At 37.8% G+C, this 21093-nt stretch overlaps 1 protein-coding gene across 1 annotated transcript; it reads left to right on the plus strand.

Annotated features, from left to right (window-relative positions):
• The first annotated feature begins 6283 nt into the window (after positions 1 to 6283).
• On the plus strand, positions 6284 to 9535 carry LOC112637740 (proto-oncogene tyrosine-protein kinase ROS-like). The gene is made up of 2 exons (XM_025408017.1): positions 6284 to 6535; positions 9131 to 9535. Exons 1-2 carry the CDS (start codon positions 6284 to 6286, stop codon positions 9533 to 9535), a joined length of 657 nt encoding a protein of 218 aa, XP_025263802.1.
• Positions 9536 to 21093: the final 11558 nt, after the last annotated feature.

Consider the following 21093-nt stretch of genomic DNA (forward strand, 5'->3'; position numbering starts at 1 on the left):
ACCTTTATCATCATCACCCATCTCATAATCACCTCCTTTACGAGTTCAGTATTCAACCATAAAGGAGCAGCCTGCCGTGATGGAGTGGGCACGGGAACGGGGTGGTACCTGTGCCCATTTATACCCCACCTCCCTCTCGCGGTTGGCGGGGCATTCCAGTAATTGCACAGTGGCGCTGGGATGTCCCATCTTACTACTGTAGTGATTAACAGACCCGTGCTTGTCACGCTTGGTCAAACTTGGTTAGAGGAATTTAGCTGTGAATGCGCGTCTTCGCGCATACGCATGGCGACTTCTTGAAGTCATGTGAAAGCGGTCCCTGGAAGTCGCCGATGCGGTTAGGATGCCACCGGTGAGGTTTAGCGGGTAGTCAGGTCGGGTGGAAGCATTCCGACTGGAGTCCCGCACTACCCAAAGCTTCCCCCGAAGTGGAGGGTGTCCGTAAACTGGATTCCTCATCGAAAAAAAAANGATTTCACGAATATGAGTTACAAAAACGCGTCGCCAATCCCGACGTATATCTCGTGGAAAAAATTTTACAAAAAAAAGGGTGACGAGGTTTACGTGAAATGGTTTGGAATGGATAAATCATACAACTCTTGGATCCATAAAATAATGTGTGTAAACATTTATTGAAACATATAAAAAATATGCGTATATAAATATATATAAATATAAAATATATAATATAAAATGTACAAAATATATACATATTATGTACAAATATACAATAAATAAAATATACATTATTTACAAACGTATCTGATAATGTCCCCCGGTAATGTGATCGGTGGTATCGGGTTCGGGTACGATATACCGCTTGTCGTCGTACGGACTCAGAGCAATTTTCGTCTCGCGGATCGTGTATACTTGGTGTAATTAGATCGTATACACGACTGCTGACGCGTCATTTCAATCTCTTCGTTCAAGCACCGCGTGTAATCGTCAAACGTTATCGTTCTCGCGACAACGTTGCTCTTGACACCTTTGACTTTCTTCGTATCCTTTTTCCCATTCACTCGTAAGCGTACATCTTTGCTCTGAGCCCGACGAATTCGGTCATTATGGCACCGTTGTTTTCATCCTTCATCAGACCCGGCACCTTTTTATTTAGAAGCGGTATACCGTATGCATTGTCCACCGCATAATCGCTCGTATCGAATCTAACAATGTCACGCTTCATTTCTCATACACATTCGCACACTCGATGTGATATATGAGACTGTCCGTATCGGTATACATTACCCGGCATTTGTCGCGATACATTGGCGCCATATACTCGTGATGAAATTCGTGCAAACATGTTTTGGATATGTCGAGGATGCACATACCCACGTAAATCGGCTTGTAGAATTTCACCTCGAGTTTACGCAATTCCACAGCGATTAAGTTTTCCGAAAAAACGCTTCTACTGTGGAAATTTGGTTTCGCGATCATCCCTCTGCGCCGTACCGACCGTCCCACTTTGTTAATAATTTTACATCGACACGATTGCGCACATTTTCCATCGTTTTACCAAACACCGCATTATTCATTAATTTATATAAATTTTTTTCGAAATCATTTTTAGCCAATGTTCTGAAATGTGTATTTAATTCTATATAATTTTGAAGCCAGGGAGATTGAGAAAACTGTAAAAATTCGATGTATTTTTGTTACACGAAGGCCGTGCCGCGTACACTGCTGCAGATTGCGGTAGTGTATCACGTAACGCTTCTTATCGATAAACGTTGCAAGTAGCTTGAATTCTCGCTTGCCAGGTGGTTTGTCGCGTGTCGGGCAAAACGGTAGATCAGTGTGCGCATCGTGAAGATGTTGCGGGTACTCGAAGTCCACTTCGAGGATATAGCCCGTAGACGAATCTAGCGCGATGGATGATACATCAAAATTTGACACATCGTCGACCCATCGAAAATCAGCATAGGGCAGCGGTTGACACATTGCCCATCCGTACAAATTATTTACATCAAAGTACATCAAGTACGATGATGGTTTCGATGGATCGTACGACTCCATGTACATGTTATTAGCGCGAGCGTATCTACCCGAACATTGGCTCAGACCACCGCGTATACCACGTTCGATAAACATAACCATGTCGATGTCTGTAAGCAACTCGAACGTGATCTTTGTATGCTTCAACATGGCGTCCCACGTGTATCCGGGGAGAGTATAATAATACGCGGGGTCGAGTCCGTAACTTTCGATACATTTATCTCGAAAGTTTTCGAAAATGTCGGCTAATAACAAGACATCAATTTTGAGGTACAAGTCGCTATATTCGCCTAGCGTCCGAATGGAGAATCGCGTCCAGACGTTCTCGGCGTGTGCGTAATCGCTCTCGATACAGTTTCACCGGTCAAGGAACTGTAAAATGATTCGCGCGATGGTAAACACGTATCATGCAACCTGTCGACGGAATCGATGTATTCGTACGGAATACACCTTTTCGCGTTAACAAATTGAAATTTTCTGTTGATAAATTTTGAAATTCCGATTTTAAAATTTTGAGTTTATCTTTGTCCAAAAATGATGCCAATTTATCGAGACTCGATGCGAGAAATTTGTATGAATCGATGAAACGTAATTTTATTTGATTTTTTGATTCTTCTTCTTCTTTAAGATCAACACTTTTGGTAAACGAAATATATTTTTCCTTGGTTATCGGTAATAACTCGATTTTCCCTTCGAACGCTGTGGCTATTTCCTCAATAATAAAATGAGAATCGTAACCGGATAAATTGTGAAACACTATCGGAATACAAAAAGAATCTTTATAATTTAGATTACAATTTGAGTGTGCGGGACCTCTGTACCGCCCGGTCAGATGGCAATGATCGCGAACGCGTGTATCGTCTTGCGCAAACGGCTTTTCGCATATATGACAACGAGTGGCGCTATGGAATTTCTCCCACTCATCGGATGTTAAATTTACCATGGGGACATTTGTTTTTAAAATATTCTTAACGCGAATTGCTAAATTTTTAAGGTCTTCAGCGAACCATGCTATACAATCAACGCTTCGACGCGAATGATACGTTGATAATGAGTCGTCGTACGAACAATGTACATAATAAGCTAAACTAAATACCCGATGGTGTTGATATAATTTTTCTTCTTTCGTCTTGGTCAGGACACATTCCAAGTCGGCGTACACGATGAATGGAAGCCGCTCCTTCCGATTAGGGTTGCTGAACTCGAGCCACTTGTCCTTGTCGCTCGGCAATCGGACAGCGCAATCGTTTAGCTTTCCGCAGTCGACCGTATGCGATTGCAACTTGTCGTCCGAATAAAAATAATGAAGGCATCTGTAAAAGAAAAAATTTTTTTTATCATAAGATTTTTATATAAATTATAATTTTCAAATAATATAAAATAAACTTACCGATCACAGATATATCTTTGGCCATTGTGTTTGCTCAATTGCGAGCTCACGAGCCGTGATAAATTCTTGATCCAAGCGAAATGTCCCACGCTGTTGTCATCTTCAATGTACAGCAGATTCACATGCTTGTCCCGCTTCTGCTGCGAAAGACGTATCGGGACAATGTTTTTGTCTTCGATGCAGTACACATTGATTGAAATGTCATTTGCAAGTTCAAATTTTTTAATCTGATTCACAGTCACTGGAAACTCAATGTCCGGAAATTCAGCACTGTCGCGTAATGCGGGTACGATGATTCCCGTTCCGCGTTCCTTTCAGCGGGATACAGAGCGGCGACCACTGCCCACGCGAAACACGCATTGTCCTTTGATTGCACGTTAACCACCGCTCTCTTCATCATAATCTCCCGCGGCAATTTAATGTGACATCCCGCGCGCATTGGATTGTACTTGTTTATATTTACAGTCAAGTTCAGTATTCGCGACAATGCCCACCCGCTATCGCGTTCCTGAAACTCTTCCAGAGACGCTAGGGTGGACTCGATAACGCGCCGTTCGTACCACTCGCGTAAATCAGATGTGCGAAAGAGTTCATAGTTTCTCGTATTCACACTTTTATTCGCGTGTTTATCACCCGACACAAATTCGCCGTTGAATATAGTGTTCACTTTTACACTGTTGTGTTTTTTTAAAGCGTCCTGCACATGTTCCAACACAATGTCTTTAGCGTCATCGAGAAATTGGTGCGGTTCAATGTGATTATAGTTTATCACCGCACCAGTCGATACGCGACTCTCGAACGCCGTATCAATTTCACGCCACACAAGTGCATTTTGATGCGCACTACATCCGGCACCCGCGTGTACGAAACGTCTCCGTACCGAATTTTTCAAACCTTCGAGGCGCGCGATTCGAGCAATCAGTGATTGTCGATTTCCGATCGATAATCGCGGTCGTTTGATTCGACTTTGCTCTTCCAGCGACTCGATGTACTCGTCGCATCGTTGCTCCCACACAATGTAGTTTTCCAATGAATCAAGCAAAGCGGATTGTTCTCGCAAAATTTGCTCCTCCATATTGCTAACGTACACTTGCAAAATTTAGCGTTTCTAATGACAGGTCTGATGCACTTTAGCTACTGGTGGGGTGCGTCTCTCTATCATGATTTATATACCGTCTCATGCATTGTTTTATCATCGAACATTCTAGAACGATTTCATCTTACAAAAAATTCCCCGTAGTACCGTGTGCAATTTGGCCTTGATAATTTCACGTTTTGTCACGTACAATACATTTGAAAAATCTAACATGATTGCATCAGGGGCAACCGTACATCGGCCCCTTGATTTTAGCGCTTTCAGCTAAATCTTTGTCTAGGGATGATGCATGTTTTAACCTTGGCAATTATTTTTTCACTATTTGTCACGTACATTTGAATAATTTTGGTGTGATTGCATCAGGCGCAGCCGTACATCGGCGCTCGATTTTAGTAAATTCAGCTAAATCTTTGTCTAGGGATGATACACATTTTAACCTTGGCAATTATTTTTTCACTATTTGTCACGTACATTTGAAAATTTTAATGTGATTGCATCAGGCGCAGCCGTACATCGGCGCTCGATTTTTGCAAATTCAGCTAAATCTTAGTTTCGATGCAGATCTTAACCTTGAAAATTTCCCGTTTTGTCACGTACATTTGAATAATTTTGACGTGATTGTATCAGGAGCAGCCGTACATCGGCGCTCGATTTTAGCAATTTCAGCTAAATCTTTGTTCCGAAGATGATGATGTCATCGCAGCCATACATCGGCGCGACAAAATTTTGGAGGAAATTAAAATGTTGCGTCAGCAATAATCCCCTCTACATCACAATTTGGGATACTATTTGAATTGATATTGATTCTAACACGATTGCAGTATTGCATCAATCGCGCGTGTGAAAGGTTCACCGCTGAAGAAATATGAATTTCTACGTTCCGATTCGAAACGGTGAAACTCCACCGTGTAAGAAGCAAAAATGCGACACGTAAGTTTAAATCGTTTAAAAAATTTGCTACTTATTGATTTTTAATATTGTTGTATAATTATTTATATTTTTATAGTATTCAGCCTCGTCGTGCGGCTCGCATACTTGGAAGAAGGTACGCTCTAACCCCGACGTCGTACAAGTATTTGGACGTTGGAATAAGCGTTGGAGCTGTATCGTACGTGGAACTGATTCTCGGCGATAATCGAGGCAATCAAATAGTGTTGTCCTTTTCAACGTGGAATTTGTTGATGCGGAAGCAAGCAGACGTTGAACAATTTCTACAATCGACTGCTCCCCCATTAAGAATTGGAGATTTAACGATTGAAATGTATCAATCGAAAATTGTAAAACTTGCATTATGCGAAAATTCGTTGTACATGAAACCAGAAACATTATTACATTTATTTATTTTTGAAAATTGTATCGATCTTATGCATAATTGGTTATGCGAGAATACGTATCTCGTAAATGAAAAATTTAAACAATTTGAAACTGTATTACAACGTAATAATATTACTACTGTATGCGATGCTGTAAAAACGATACGTGAGAGTGATGTCTTTGACAGCGAATCATTGATCGATTGCGAATTATTAACATGTGCTGTAAATGATATTCTTTACGATGCGTGCAATAAATAATTATTTTTATTCAATCTATGATTTTATTTCTTTCCTTCCATACGAATAAGAATAGTCGACAATTTTTCTCAAGATGTAGAGAAATGCTGAGGTAGATGAGACGTGATGCTCTAATTGGAATGAGACGCGAGATATTAAAAAGATATATAATGAAGAGGAGTCTGCGACATTAGAATATTATTTCGTTGTTCTTTGCGTTTCGTTAGTCTTGTGTGTTACGTTAGTGCAATGGCCGAAGAAGACGTAATTTTCATTGATGATGAAGACGAAGATGTAATCATCATCAACATTGAAGACGAAGATGTTATTATCGTTGATGAGGACATTGAAGAGGCTGTTATAGTCGAAGATGGAAATCAAATGGATGTCGATGGCTCTGAGGAAGAATCCGAAGAGGAGGAAATACCATCCTTAGTGGATTCAGATTATGCCAGTGATAATGATGAAGAATTAAGACTGAAAAAATTTAAACATTTAAACGTGATGGAAATAAATAACCTGGATGTTACTATAAAAATGTGTCGCATTAAATATTATTATTACGATATGGAAGACGGAACTAAGTATTGTTCCGATTGTTTTTTAAGATTAGCATCATCATTTCACAACGTATACTCCGTTCGAAAACATAAAACGGATTATTGTGCTCTATTAATGGGCACTTATTGCAAAGAGTGCAAGAAAAATTTACATCAAATATTACCATGCAATATGTGCCCCATTTGCACAAATTAAATAAATGGATAACATTGTAAGTATTATTTTTATATTAAATAAAGTATCCTAAAATAAATTATTAAAATCTAATAAAATATGTATCTTTTCTGTTACAGAAGCGGTCTCCCCTTAGCTTGGCGCAACGCCTCCTCAGCCTGACGCATCACCCCTTAAACTTCCTGGAGCGGCCCCCTCACCTGGCTCCTCTGCCCCCCCCCGCACCCCCAAGTTATTATTATTATAATTATATCATTATTTTATTATATTATTATTATTATATTATATTTTATATTAATCATAATTTTAAGTACATACACACACACACACACACACACAAAATTGTATTAACACACACATTTTAATAAATTTTATATATTTTAATTGAGAAAAAAAAATCTAATTATTTACGTGCCTCTCCTCGCGTCCCCATCCTTGCGTTAGTTATAAGCATCGCGATATCGTTCTCTCTTGCACGTGTCATCTTCGCGCTATCGTTCTCTCTCGCGCACTAGTTGTAAGTCTCGCGATATCTCTTTCTCGCACGCGTCATCTTCGCGCTATCGTTCTCTCTCGCACGCGCTAATTTCAAGTCTCGCGATATTATCGTTCTCTCTCTTGTACATGTCATCTTGGCGCTATCGTTCTCTCTCTTTCATATATTCGTTGTTCACTTACCTTTGCGTCGTCCTTCTCCCACCTATACGTCGTCCTTGTCCCACGTTAACGCCATCCTTGTCGCACTGTCCTCTTCACACTTTGCACTGTCCTTTTCCCACACGTAGCGCTGTCCTTCTCACACCACCGTCCATCTCTCACACCGCTGATTCCCCTTCACTGCGCGGACCCCCTCGTCCATCGGTCGCGCCGCGGTTCCCCCTTCACCGCGCGGACCCTCTCGTCCATCACTCGCGCCGCTTCACTGCGCGGACCCCCTCGTCCATCGCTCGCGCCGCGGATCCCCCTTCACCTCGCGGACCCCCTCGTCCATCGCTCGCGCCGCGGATCCCCCTTTACTGCGCGGACCCCCTCGTCCATCGCTCGCGCTGCGGATCCCCCTTCACCTCGCGGACCCCCTCGTCCATCGGTCGCGCCGCGGTTCCCCTTCACCTCGCGGACCCCCTCGTCCATCGGTCGCGCCGCGGGTCCCCCTTCCCCGCGGGTGACGTCACCCAACGCGCGCCACGGTTCCTCCTTCCCCGCGCGTGACGTCACTCCCCCCCGCACCGCGGTTCCCCTCGCGCCTCACCCCCCCTGAGAGGACCTGAGTTAGAACTCTCATAGTATTACTACTGAAAATAATTTCTTTAAACAAAAAACATTTATTTATCCAATGGCTTCCAGTGGAATAATCACTATAATTATTATAATACTAATAATATGGATAATTGTCCAATATAAAAAGAAGAAATCTAAAAAACCGACTGTTACAATACTAGACGAAACTGACAAACCATACGGAATGCCTAGACCCAATATTAAATGAACTAAGAGCACACGATTTTAGAATAAATAAATTTTAATTTAAGAAACAATTATAATGAATATTGTACACAGAAATATATTGTATTTAAAATAAGGATAGGCAGATGTACATTTAGAAGATAGAAAAACTCCCTTTACAACCTCCGTTTTTCTTTTCCAACGGGGGAGGGATGTTATAGTCCGAAAGACTATAACTTATTATTTCATTGATAATATTAATAGAATATTCGCGAACGCGCAAAAACACTATCTCAGCGAACCACGCGTAAGAACGCTCGCCGGAAACGCGAAAACGCTAACGAAGGGATTCGACTTTGAACCTCCTTCGCTTGCACTTGGACTTCGGACGCCACGAAGAATCTCCATGACCATACATGGTCATGTCACTAGGCGATCCTCTCCAGAACACCCCCAAAATCGAGGGAATAAAAGCCGTCCACCGCGAATCCATGGCGAACAGTCGTTAATAAAAAATCATACAACAAACGTTAGTAGTGCGAAATCAAGAGCTAGTCGCTATACTGCACGAATCATCCGGCGAAGTTACTAAACATTCTAAAAATAAGAACGAAGCGATTCAGGAAAGGACGACGAAGAGAGGGCTCGAAAGAAACTGATTAATATACAATTATTCAAAATAATAATATATTTAAGAGAAAGATTATATATTTAAAATAAAGATTTTAAAAACGGCAACTAAGGATCCCGTAGTCTGTTCGATTCTCACGGCTACCCCACATCCCATGCCGCGCCGGGCACAACAATATATTTTTCGTTGAATTATTTAATATAAAGTAAAATGTAATATTACTTAACATTAAACTATATACATTTTCTAATGAAATACGCATGTAAATTTGTGTGAATATTTCGCAGGTGTTTCGAGGAATGGTGAAGAACTTAGAAAGATCGGGCACAGAGATATCCGTTGCAATAAAAACGCTTCAAAAAGATGCTTTTTCCCATGAGAAGAAGAAATTGATAGAGGAAGCCAAGCTTATGAATCATTTTCGACACAAACGTATATTAAGATTGTTGGCCATTTGTTTAGATGGAGATTCTCCGTTACTGTTCGTGTTGGAATTGATGGAAGCTGGTGATCTGTTAAAATATTTGAGAGATTGTCGTTTGCAAGAATCGGATTCGCCTGCTGTGCGTTTGCAGGATTTGCTCGCCATATGCGAAGATATTGTGCGAAGTTATTGTTACTTGGAAGAGTTGCGTTTCGTACATAGAGATCTAGCGTGTCGTAATTGTATAGTAGTCTTCGAGAAATCATGAGATATCTACAAGGATGATTATTATCTCGTAGTAAATACAATTATAAAAAAAATTAATTATTAAGAAATAATGATTAAAAAATGAATTCTTTTGAAAATACTTTCTATTTTTTTATCATAATAGTTGTAATAGTCATAATAATCGTGCATCTTTTTTTTAAGTAATATAGAATATAAATATTAATATAAATTTTTATTTATATATATCAAGTGATAAATGAACAGTTTTATTTTGCACATATTCTAAAAATGAACAACTTGAAACCAGAAATTTTTTGTTAAAATCACGTTTTAGAGAGGAGAAGATTTGTTTCCTATTTATTGGATGGCTCCCGAATCTTTGATGATCATAATATTTACTTCTCAAAGCGATGTTTGGTCATTCGGGGTATTAATGTGGGAAATTACATTGTTGGGTGAGCAACCTTATATTGCCAAGACTGATGAAGAAGTGATAAATTATGTACGTGCTGGAGGCAGATTGCCGATTACTTCTAACTGTCCGTTACCAGTTGATGCTACATTGCTGGAGTACAGCGGATGCTAGACCAAATTTCACATTTTATCTGAAAAATATTATAGCATTAAGAAAGAACATGGAAGATGCCTTACTGAGTCCATTCGATACTATTTAGCCGATATAATTAAATTAATTATTCTTTACCTTACTTTCCAAACGATTCAATAAATCTTAATGTAGAAAAAATATTTCTAGAATATTTCTAAATTGATTCTGTTATTTTCAGGTTTAATCTTAATATTAGATTTATCAATGAAGATGAAAGAAATTTTTTAATCTTACCTTCCATAAAATTTTGATAATTAAAAAACATAATTGTAAACAACGTAATATGATGACATATTTAATTTGTATTCTTAATTAGTCAAAGCGAAATCTAATACAATAGTTGCGATTATATATATGGGGCATTCTTTCTCAACCGGACATCCCCCTCTGCCCAGAATTCATATGAACCAAAAAATTTTTTTCAGGGCTGAAAATTTAGCTCAACATGTCTACTTTTATTTGCCGTGTGGCCCCTTTCAAAATTCAAAATGGCGGCGCGTCCACACTCCAAAATACAGGAAAACTATTTTATTTTTTCTCTATTATGTGCAAAAAAAGTATTACAGCGTATATGACAAAATTTTTTTTGTTATCAAAATTGTTAATTAGTTTACCCACTTTAAATTTGTGTAATATAATTTTAGGGATTCAAGATGGCGGATCCAAAATGGCGGATAAAATTTCAAAATTGGCTTGTTTCGGGTGGAACTCGGTCATAGGGGGTTTTCATGGTAGCTGATTACGAGTCTGCAGTAAAAATTTGAAAAATCAAAATGACGGACCCAATATGGCCGACCAAAATGCGTAATATCACTCGATCCGAATGAAACTTGATACTAGGGGGTTTTCGAATGCGCTAATTACGAATCTGCAGTCAAAATTCAAGAATCCAAAATAGCTTATCCAATATAGTGTGTGTGTGTGTGTGTGTGTGTGTGTGTGTGTGTGTGTGTGTGTGTGTGTGTGTGTGTGTGTGTGTGTGACAGATGAGGAAATATACGTTTTAAATTCTTCGATACAGATCTGAAATCCTTTCCCACATTAGAAGCTGTACCTAAACTTTCGTAGGGGTTGCATAGCACCTACCGCTATGTTTATTTGTAGACATGCCGAAAATAGTTCAGCTCTTAAAAGAGCTAAAACGTAAAAAAATAAACTTTTGAAACTGCTGAGGATTACCTTGAAAAGAACAAACTAATAAAATAGAAATTTAAAAAATATATTCACTTATAATGCTACTAGAGGTTCAAAATTATCGAATATTTCCCGACAGGTTCGTTGCAGACAAATGAAGGAGTAAAGTTTTTCAGGTCATAAAAATCACGAGCGCGAAGCGAGAAACACGGAGTTCGAATTTTGTTTCTCGCATGCAAAGTGTGCCTAGAGAAAGTATGAGAGCGGTGTCATCACGGCTGCAGAACGATATTACCGATGCCACCACTTATTACGTGAATTGTGCACGACTTTGTTTCGAATTGTCATTAAATCAGTTCTAGTAATTGTTCCTTTTAGAACTGTTCCGAATATATTTTTAAAATTTCTGTTTTATTAGTTTGTTCTTTTCAAGACAATCTTTACAGCAGTTTCAAAAGTTTATTTTTTACGTTTTAGCTCTTTTAAGAGCTGAAATATTTTCGGTATATCTACAAATAAACATAGCGATAGATGCTGCAACCCTTACGAAAGTTTAGGTACAGCTTCTCATGTGGGAAAGGATTTGAGATCCGTATCGAAGAATTTAAAACGAATATTTCCTCATCTGTCTGATAAAGACAAAATTTGTTCTGATTGTAGAAGGAAAAGAGCGAAATTTGAAAATGAACTCATCGATTTTGACAAACAATCTGATAATTCGTCACTTATTAGTTCGCATACTGATGATCTCAACGAAACCGATTCGTTTAATCATAGCAATGAGTCAACATTGGAAGGTAATCATAAAGATGTTCGTTCCCAAAGAGAAATTGATCTGGAAGGCATGTTAAATAAATTAAAAGAAAAGTTTTCTTCTTTAGAATTAACAGATCCGTTACGCGTTCGTATACTTACTATTGCGCCAGAAACATGGAGTGTCAATACAATAGCAAAAGAGTTCAAATGTAGTAGGCGAATAGCAAAAAAATCTAAAGATCTTAGTATTTCTGGGGGTGTACTTGCAGAAACTACAGTGAAAGCTGGTGTGCCATTACCAGAAAAAACTATTAAAAAAGTAACAGATTTCTATACTAACGATACTAATTCTAGATGCATGCCTGGTAAAAAAGATGTTGTTTCTGTAAAAATCGGCGAAGAGCGTTGCTTATTACAAAAACGACTTCTCCTTTTTTATTTAAGGGGCCTATTTGAATTATATAAAAATAGTGAACCAGATTTTCCAGTGAGTTTTAGTAAGTTCGCCCAACTGCGTCCAAAACAATGCATACTCGCAGGTGCCAGTGGAACTCATTCTGTTTACGTGTGCATAGTTCACCAGAATGTGAAACTAATGTTAGACGCTATTAATATTTCGAAACTCACTGAACATTCCACACTCCGATTAAACGATTATAAAGCCTGCTTACAGCAAATTACATGTAAAACATTTACTGTAAATTGCCAGCTCGGTGAATGCAATGAATGTTCAGATACAGAGAAATTTTCTGAACACTTACAAGAACTATTAACTACTAAAAACATTTGCAATGTGCAATTTAGTACCTGGACTGCCACTGATAGGGCAACTTTGGAAACTCGAATTCTTTCAACGACTAATTTTGTACAAGAGCTTTGCGATAAATTAATCAAATTAAAGCCTCATTCATTTATAGCCAAACAACAATCGCAATTTTTTGAAAGTAAGAAAAATAATTTACGTAAGGGTGAAATTCTAGCTGTTATTGACTTTTCCGAAAATTACAAATTTATCGTTCAAGATGCATCACAGGCTTTCCATTTTAATAACGCTCAATGTACTGTTTTTCCTGTGGTATGTTATTATACAGATCATTCGGAATTAAAACACAAGAGTTTTGTATTTTTATCAGATAGCACGCGTCATGATACAGCTGCTGTTTATGCCGTACAAAAAGTGTTAGTTCCATATTTGAAAAAAAAACTTAGTGCAAAAAATATTATTTATTTCAGCGATGGTGCAAAGCAGCACTTTAAGAATAAATATCAAATGATTAATTTAATTCATCATGAAGCGGACTTTGGCGTCAAGGCTGAATGGCATGTACATCCAACTGCGCACGGCAAAGGCGCATCTGACGGCGTTGGTGCAACATATAAAAAAGAGACTGCGCACCATAGTCTTATGTGTAAACCGACCGAAGCTATTCTAACACCTAAACAACTTTTCGATTGGGGTCGAAGCGCGATGAAAACAATAGAAACGTTCTTCTACAGCCAAACAGAGCACGATAGGTGTCAAAGATTTTTAAACAGACGATTTAAAGATGCTTCTGCAGTGCCAGAAATACTAAAAAATCACAGTTTTATCGTAGAACAATGTAACACTTTATTAATAAAAAGGTACTCAAATGCTCTTAGCGGATTTAAACTTAATTATTGTGCAAAAAATCATACATAAAGTCAGAGTCCCGATGTGTATTTTATCTGTAGTTTAGACTAGCGCACGCACACATGCATACTCATCGCAGAGAGGGTTTGGAGTCGCTATAAATACTGCGGGAGTGACGAATCGCAGGGTCCCGATCTCAGTTTTGAACACGCGCGCGTACACACACACACACACACACATGCACGCGGGCGCGCGCGCGCACACACGCACACACACATACAGACACGTGAGAGGCAAGGGGATTACTCACGTAAAACCAACACCCCGAAGGGATCAGCTTCCTGCTACGTCCATGTCGTTGATCCTGGGTGACGCCAAGAGCAGGACACACACACACACAAACATTATATTGGATAAGCTATTTTGGATTCTTGAATTTTGACTGCAGATTCGTAATTAGCGCATTCGAAAACCCCCTAGTATCAAGTTTCATTCGGATCGAGTGATATTACGCATTTTGGTCGGCCATATTGGGTCCGCCATTTTGATTTTTCGAATTTTTACTGCAGACTCGTAATCAGCTACCATGAAAACTCCCTATGACCGAGTTCCACCCGAAACAAGCGAATTTTGAAATTTTATCCGCCATTTTGGATCCGCCATCTTGAATCCCTAAAATTATATTACACAAATTTAAAGTGGGTAAACTAATTAACAATTTTGATAACAAAAAAAATTTTGTCATATACGCTGTAATACTTTTTTTGCACATAATAGAGAAAAAATAAAATAGTTTTCCTGTATTTTGAAGTGTGGACGCGCCGCCATTTTGAATTTTGAAAGGGGCCACACGGCAAATAAAAGTAGACATGTTGAGCTAAATTTTCAGCCCTGAAAAAAATTTTTTGGTTCATATGAATTCTGGGCAGAGGGGGGTGTCCGGTTGAGAAAGAATGCCCCATATATATATATATATATATATATATATATATATATATATAAACAATATTTTTTTCAACATGGAAGTTTAATTAATTTTTGACATTATATATGACCGATAATTACAAACTGATTGTCAAATTTATGAGCGAAAGAGGAAACGTAAATAATACTCTCTCATTAGTTGTGAGTATATAAATATAATAATATAATTATTTTTGAATTTATAACAGTTATCATGTATGAATTTCTACATCATTTGGGATAAGTATGTACATACATTTTAGCTTTATATTTAATGACTTACTTATATTTAAATTATATTGATGATTACATAACTATACTTACTATCTATCTCCACTAACTATATTTAATAAACTATACTTATTATCTATCTCCACTAACTATATTTAATAAAGCTAATAATGTATAATATTTACACACAATTATAGTCTATCGTTTCGAAAGGTTACCAAATGCTGAAAATGTTTTATAGATATGTATGATATTATGCATTATGAAAAATATTAAACAACATATGAGATTATATATACATATAGATGTACATGTACATATACATATATTATAGTATATTATATACAATGATGATATATTATATACTACCTTTATTGAATTTGTATTATTTCGATATTCTTAATGGCTATCTACATCTTCAATATCACTTCTTAAACATCGTGATAAGAAATTCGTCAAGTTGAAACTCGTTGACTTTTCAATTGTGAAGTATATCATAATGATTATTTATCAATTCACAGAAACGCGGACAACGATAGACACATAATCAAGATTTCAATTATAGAAGAGAAAATGAAAAGAATTTTACTTATTGCTTATAAAATATTGACTCATTGACTAATGTATTTACAAGAATTATTTACAAGAATTATAATTGATCGTTATCTTTATCAATTATTTCTTATTAAAATTAGTAAAAAAATTATATATAAAAAACTGCTTACCGATATATCATATAATAGATCCATTGGATGCATAATGCAACAACTCCCATTGAACATGTGTAATCGTAGAATTAATCGTAATAAAAGAGATTTTATTGATTATATTGTAATTCATGAAATTTGAGTCATGAAATTACACGAATATATCGGATGATCTTTATCTCTCCCGAAATTTTAATAAATTAATAATAAATAAATTAATAAATTAATCTCCTTAATGAAACATGCCATTTTAATGATTTTATTCTACACAAAAACAAAATATGACGAAAAAAATGCTCTCCTTCTCTTCTCGATATCTTTGTTAAAATCTTCTGCGGATAAATTTCTATCTTCATCTTTTTACTTAGAGGATTTTTTTAGTAGTACCTTTTTCTAATTTGGAATATAATTTCCAGACATGTTTAATTTATTGTTAGTTCTCTTAAACACGTGCACCAAATTCACAAAGATATTTTGATACTCTCCAGTTGTCACGATTGTAGAATAATAATTATTTTTTGCATGAGGGCTTAATTTAAAAATGTAACTTTGATTACGATTAAATATTGTATACGAACTGTATAATTATATACGAACTGTATAATTGTTATCAATAAATTATTATTGTTTGCTTATTGAGCTAAGCGAACAGAAGCGAGCAGGACGCAAAGAAAAGAAATCGAATAATTTACACACGGATTTAAATATAAAATTTAATATGTTCACACAAAAGAAGTATAACTGTTTTAACAAAAAAAAGGACAGAGAATGTAATTTTCACAATGATTAATCGAACGTTAATTGTCGCGAGCAACGACTTATTCGGAACAGTGAGAGAATTTCATATTTCTTTTCGAAAAAGTCTATAAAAGGTCTATAAAACTCTTCTTCCAATAATTTGAAAAATTAATAATACCATCCATTTTATACTGGAATAATCACACACACACACACAGAAAAAGAACCATGGTTAAATTCACTGACGCTCTCCTCTCACGATTCAGATCGAAAATCGAATGTTACTCTCCGCTGTAGGAATTACAAAGGTCTCAAAAACTGGAAGGGGTACACTAGTACTGCGCTTGCACAAAGATACAGTGGTTGTAAAAAAATATTCGTGCACTAGGAATTTTTTCCCAAAATTTCGTTATTTTCTTGCTTCGAAATATAAAATGGTTTATTTCTGTGTAACAATAAATAATTATTTGTTTATATTATAAATTCTTTTCTTAATAACAAAAAAGAAAAGAAAAGAAAAACACAAATTATAACATTTTATATTTCGAAGCAATAAAATAATGAAATCTTGGGATAAAAGTCTTAGTGTACGAATATTTTTTACACCTACTGTATATATTGACTATTAGTGATCTCTTCATGGTTTTTTTTACGCCCCGTATAAACAATATAAATAGTAGTATTTGAAGAGGATGGGATCTTGGGACTCAAAACCCTTTCCCCTTTTTTTCCTTAGGACGAATTGCAACGTATCAGCGCCGATGTCCGGCTGCTAGAATTTATAAACAATATAAAATAGATTGTAACGGTCCGATTTTCCGGAGATAGATTGCGGATAAGCTCGTCGGATTCTGGGTAATAAATGGTGATCGAGTTGTAGGTAAAAAAAACTGATTTATTCAAATAAGAATGCGCGTGTACAAGCGGTTGACGGTGAGTGTACAATTGTGTGTATCTTGGTGCGAGTATATAAACGTGAGCGCGTGCAAGAAATTGTATTTCGTTGCGAGTGTATAAACGTGAGCGTGTGTAAGTAATTGTGTCTCGATGCGAGTGTATAAACGTGCATGTACGTATGTATAAATGACTGAATGCGCGTGTAAAATGCAGTTGGTCGAATGTGCTGGTATAAATGCGGAATAAATGCGCTGATATATTTGCATGTGTAAGAACGTTGTTTTGACGCGTGCGTCTATGCGCTCGGAATCGATCGAAGACCTCGCGTTGTTTTGACGGTGTTTTTACCGCGTTTCTTGCACGGGGAATCCCGTCGTTCCGGGAATCCCGCGAATCAATATTCCGTTTCCTCGAAAGGAAAATCGCGTTGATAATTCAGAATCGCGTTTTGACACGGCTGGCCTCGAGAACTCTCGATCGGGGCGGCTCTGAACTCCACCTTCCGTGGGTTTTTGCCAGCCGGGATGTGGAGGAGCGGATGGAGGCAGTACCCCACGCAATAGCGAGAACTCGGCTCAGGCTGAGTACTCTCGACCTGGTTGATCGGCCGGTAGTGCCGTTTTCAGGTGCTAGGTAATTCTCTTAAGCGTACGGCATAAAAGCGGAACAGGAGAATGTGATTATAAGCCAAAATACAGCCTTTTTATACCGGCTAATTACCCGCGTCGGCGCACGGCGGTGTTACCCCTTTCGAACGGGTTAATTGCGGTATGGTACGGTCGGGCCCGTTCGGAGGGATTCGGGTTTGCTCCGAGCGCGGGTTTTCGCCGGTCGGTCGGTCGGGCCGCGTCGGCTTCGCTCGGCAATTTTTGGCCGTTTAATCGCTCTGATTTTAACGGCCCCGGTCTTTGTTTAGAGTATTAAAAATGTGGGCGCACCGCGCCCCTGCCTCTGCCTCTGCCCGGCGGGTGTTCTGCCGATCATTGATCCGGATTAGTCTAGGGAAATTTAGGAAGTCTATCGCTGAGTACCACTGCTTAGTCCGATTAGAGATCCGATTAATTGTCGTAAACACCCAGTATCTGTTGCAGAAATTAATGCATTGAACGGACGTACAAAATTTTGTACCATATATTTTTATTATTTAACTGGCGGCGCTTTAGTCGTATGTCCTTCGTGCATCATCGCATTACAAGGTGTAGACAGCCAAATGATGTATGCTATTCGAAAGCATGAAATTGAAACACTGGATGCAACGGATGGACGATTTTGTTCAAATTACAAAGATCCGTTGTATTTAATATTTCCGTGCAATATATGCTCACTTTGCACGCAGTGAAAAAAAAACATTAAGACTATATAAAGACACATTAAGACTGTATAAAGTGTGCGAGCAACGTGATAAAAAAATTAATGAACATGTCGGTGTTACAATATTTAAGAAATCGCGAATTTGGTGTAGGAAATTCTCTAACCGTGACCTCCAATCTACAATCGTATATACAGATTAGAGAGAGGAATAAACTAGAGGCAGCCATTTGCAGAGATTGCTGTTTGCCAGGCGGAAATCGACAAGCGTGTTCTGAAAGGATGCAAGGAATCCATCAATATAATTATTGGTTGCGATATTTAGAATATACCATCAGTTATGATTCTGATTCTGATTCTGATACGGATACTGATCATTAATTGGAGGTAAGTCGCATGTGTAGGTATTTATTTTCAAATTATTAAAATAATTAATAAATTTTTTTATGTGCAGAAGGAGTCACCGACCATCACTCCGCGCCGTCACCACTCTTCCATCACTCGGCCGCCCCACCATCGCCTCTCATCGATACCACCATATCGTCGTTGTCATCGCCCTCCTATTCATTTATATTTTGTTAATTTTAATTCTTTTAAATTTTTCTTACATTATCTTTTACCCACTTTGTATAATACACATTTATATTTTTTTATATTTTAAATTCTTTTAAATTTTTCTTACATTATCTTTTACACACTTTGTATAATATACATTTATATTTTTTTATATTTTAAATTTTTTAAAATTTTTCTTACATTATCTTTTACACACTTTGTATAATACATTTGTATTTTTTATATTTTAAATTCTTTTAAATGTTTCTTACACTGTTGTGCCCGAAACGGCACGGGGTGTGGGATGCAGTCGGGAGGTATAAATATCTCAGGCCGTCGAAGGAGAGGAGTTGAGAAACGGCTGTTTTCTTGTATCAATTAATATTCTTCCTTTCTTTATATCAAATAAATTGTAGATTTATTACAAGTATCCATTCGTTAATGCAAGCCTGTCTTATTTTAGAGTCCTTATTTAGTTGAATCCCTTTTCTGCCCTTGCCTCTAATCCGTGTAGGCTCAGTAATTATTCTAAGTTCTGGCGTACTTAACTCGGTTCACAGTTGCACTTGGTTACGTTGCACTTGGTTTTCGACTGTTCGACTGTCCGACTGTCCGTCGTGCTCTCGCTGTGATTCATATTTAAACCCTTGTTTTGGGAGGGTTTTTGAGAGGGGACCGCTTAGTAACATGGCCATACGGGGTCATGGTGCGGTCAAGTTAAAGTGCAAGCGAAGGTGATTCGATGTCGAAATCCTTCGTTGCACTTCCGTATTTTTTGGCGAATTCGCGCGTGGTATGCTGAGACAGCGATTCTATGAGGTAAATGTTCGCTGTCGCATTTACCAATAATATTTTATGCTGACGCTTACTTTATACTTTAATTATATATATGTACTAATACTTTAATTATACATAGGTTATAGTCTGTAAGACTATAACAACATTATCTTTTATACACTTTGTATAATACACATTTTATTTTTATTAAAAATTAATTAATATAAGAAATCTTTATAATAGTTTGTCGATGGTAAATCCTTGAAGATCCACGTTGGTACAGACATGACGAGATCTCTCTCTCTTCAATACATCAATCGAGAGGAATGACAAAACTTTAAAATCATCTCGTAACACTTTGCTTTATATCCTGCTCCTCTTCCCCTCTCTCTTTTGTCGATGTTATCGGTTAGGTGATTTTGCGTACAACGTTGGTTAACGGATTGTACTGGATCACGCGATCGTATATGATGAGACAGTACGCAGTGGTACTCATCGGCACGTTCTCCTTACACTCGAATTCCAATCTCACATCCACGGTTGCACTCTTGACCGAATCGTTTTATCGAGAACAATCGATAATCACGAACGGATCGTTTAATAGAAACGTCATGATGGTGAGACTCGGCTCGAGATACTCGTATCCGTAATCATTTTTGCAGAAGCGCGTATACATGTCGTACAGAATGGACCATCTGTGTTTATCAAAAATCCAGATTCATATCGTCGTACAGATAACATTCTGAGTTCAGATAGAGTTTCACGTTGACCAATTTGCAGTCGTCGAATTGAGTCGCAGTCGCAAACATGACATTCTTCTATCCTGTTTGCAGAGCGAAGACACCTAACGTGTCTGGAAGACATGATTAGGACTCTGCAGACTAAAGCCGAGTCCAAAAACGACCCAGAGTTCCTTAAACATAAACTTAACGATTTAATGAGTGAGATTAAAAAGTACAAAAAGAAGAAGAAAAGCGCAATAGAGAAATAAGCGAACGTGAGGTCATTAATGATTTTAAGAAGGAAAATAAGGAGATAAGAGAAGAGTTAAGAAGAATGAGAACGGAGGTTAACAGGTCGAGTGAAGAAAGGGCCAGCCCTAGAGACAGAGAAAGGAAGGCAAGGAAAGAGCCTGCCTATAGATTACAAGAAAATGTACAAAGAAGAATATACTCACTGCGTGACTCGTCAGTGGAATCTGGACCCAGAAGTCCTTCGGTTGTCGTTATGCGGCTCCCACTCGGCGGCAAATCAGTCCCGATCCTGGAAGGTTTCAAATATAATCAAATGGAGAGGCTAGAAATAATCAATCA

This window comes from Camponotus floridanus, unplaced genomic scaffold, assembly GCF_003227725.1.
Source record: "Camponotus floridanus strain SB8 unplaced genomic scaffold, Cflo_v7.5 scaffold1, whole genome shotgun sequence".
Lineage (NCBI taxonomy): Eukaryota > Metazoa > Arthropoda > Insecta > Hymenoptera > Formicidae > Camponotus > Camponotus floridanus.

What these genes read in the sequence shown, in the direction of transcription:
- LOC112637740 (XM_025408017.1), top strand. Translation starts at nt 6,284, where the DNA reads ATGGCCGAAGAAGACGTAATTTTCATTGATGATGAAGACGAAGATGTA. An exon ending in AAAAATTTAAACATTTAAAC is followed by an intron (nt 6,536 to 9,130) that starts GTGATGGAAATA and finishes AATATTTCGCAG; the next exon opens with GTGTTTCGAGGAATGGTGAA.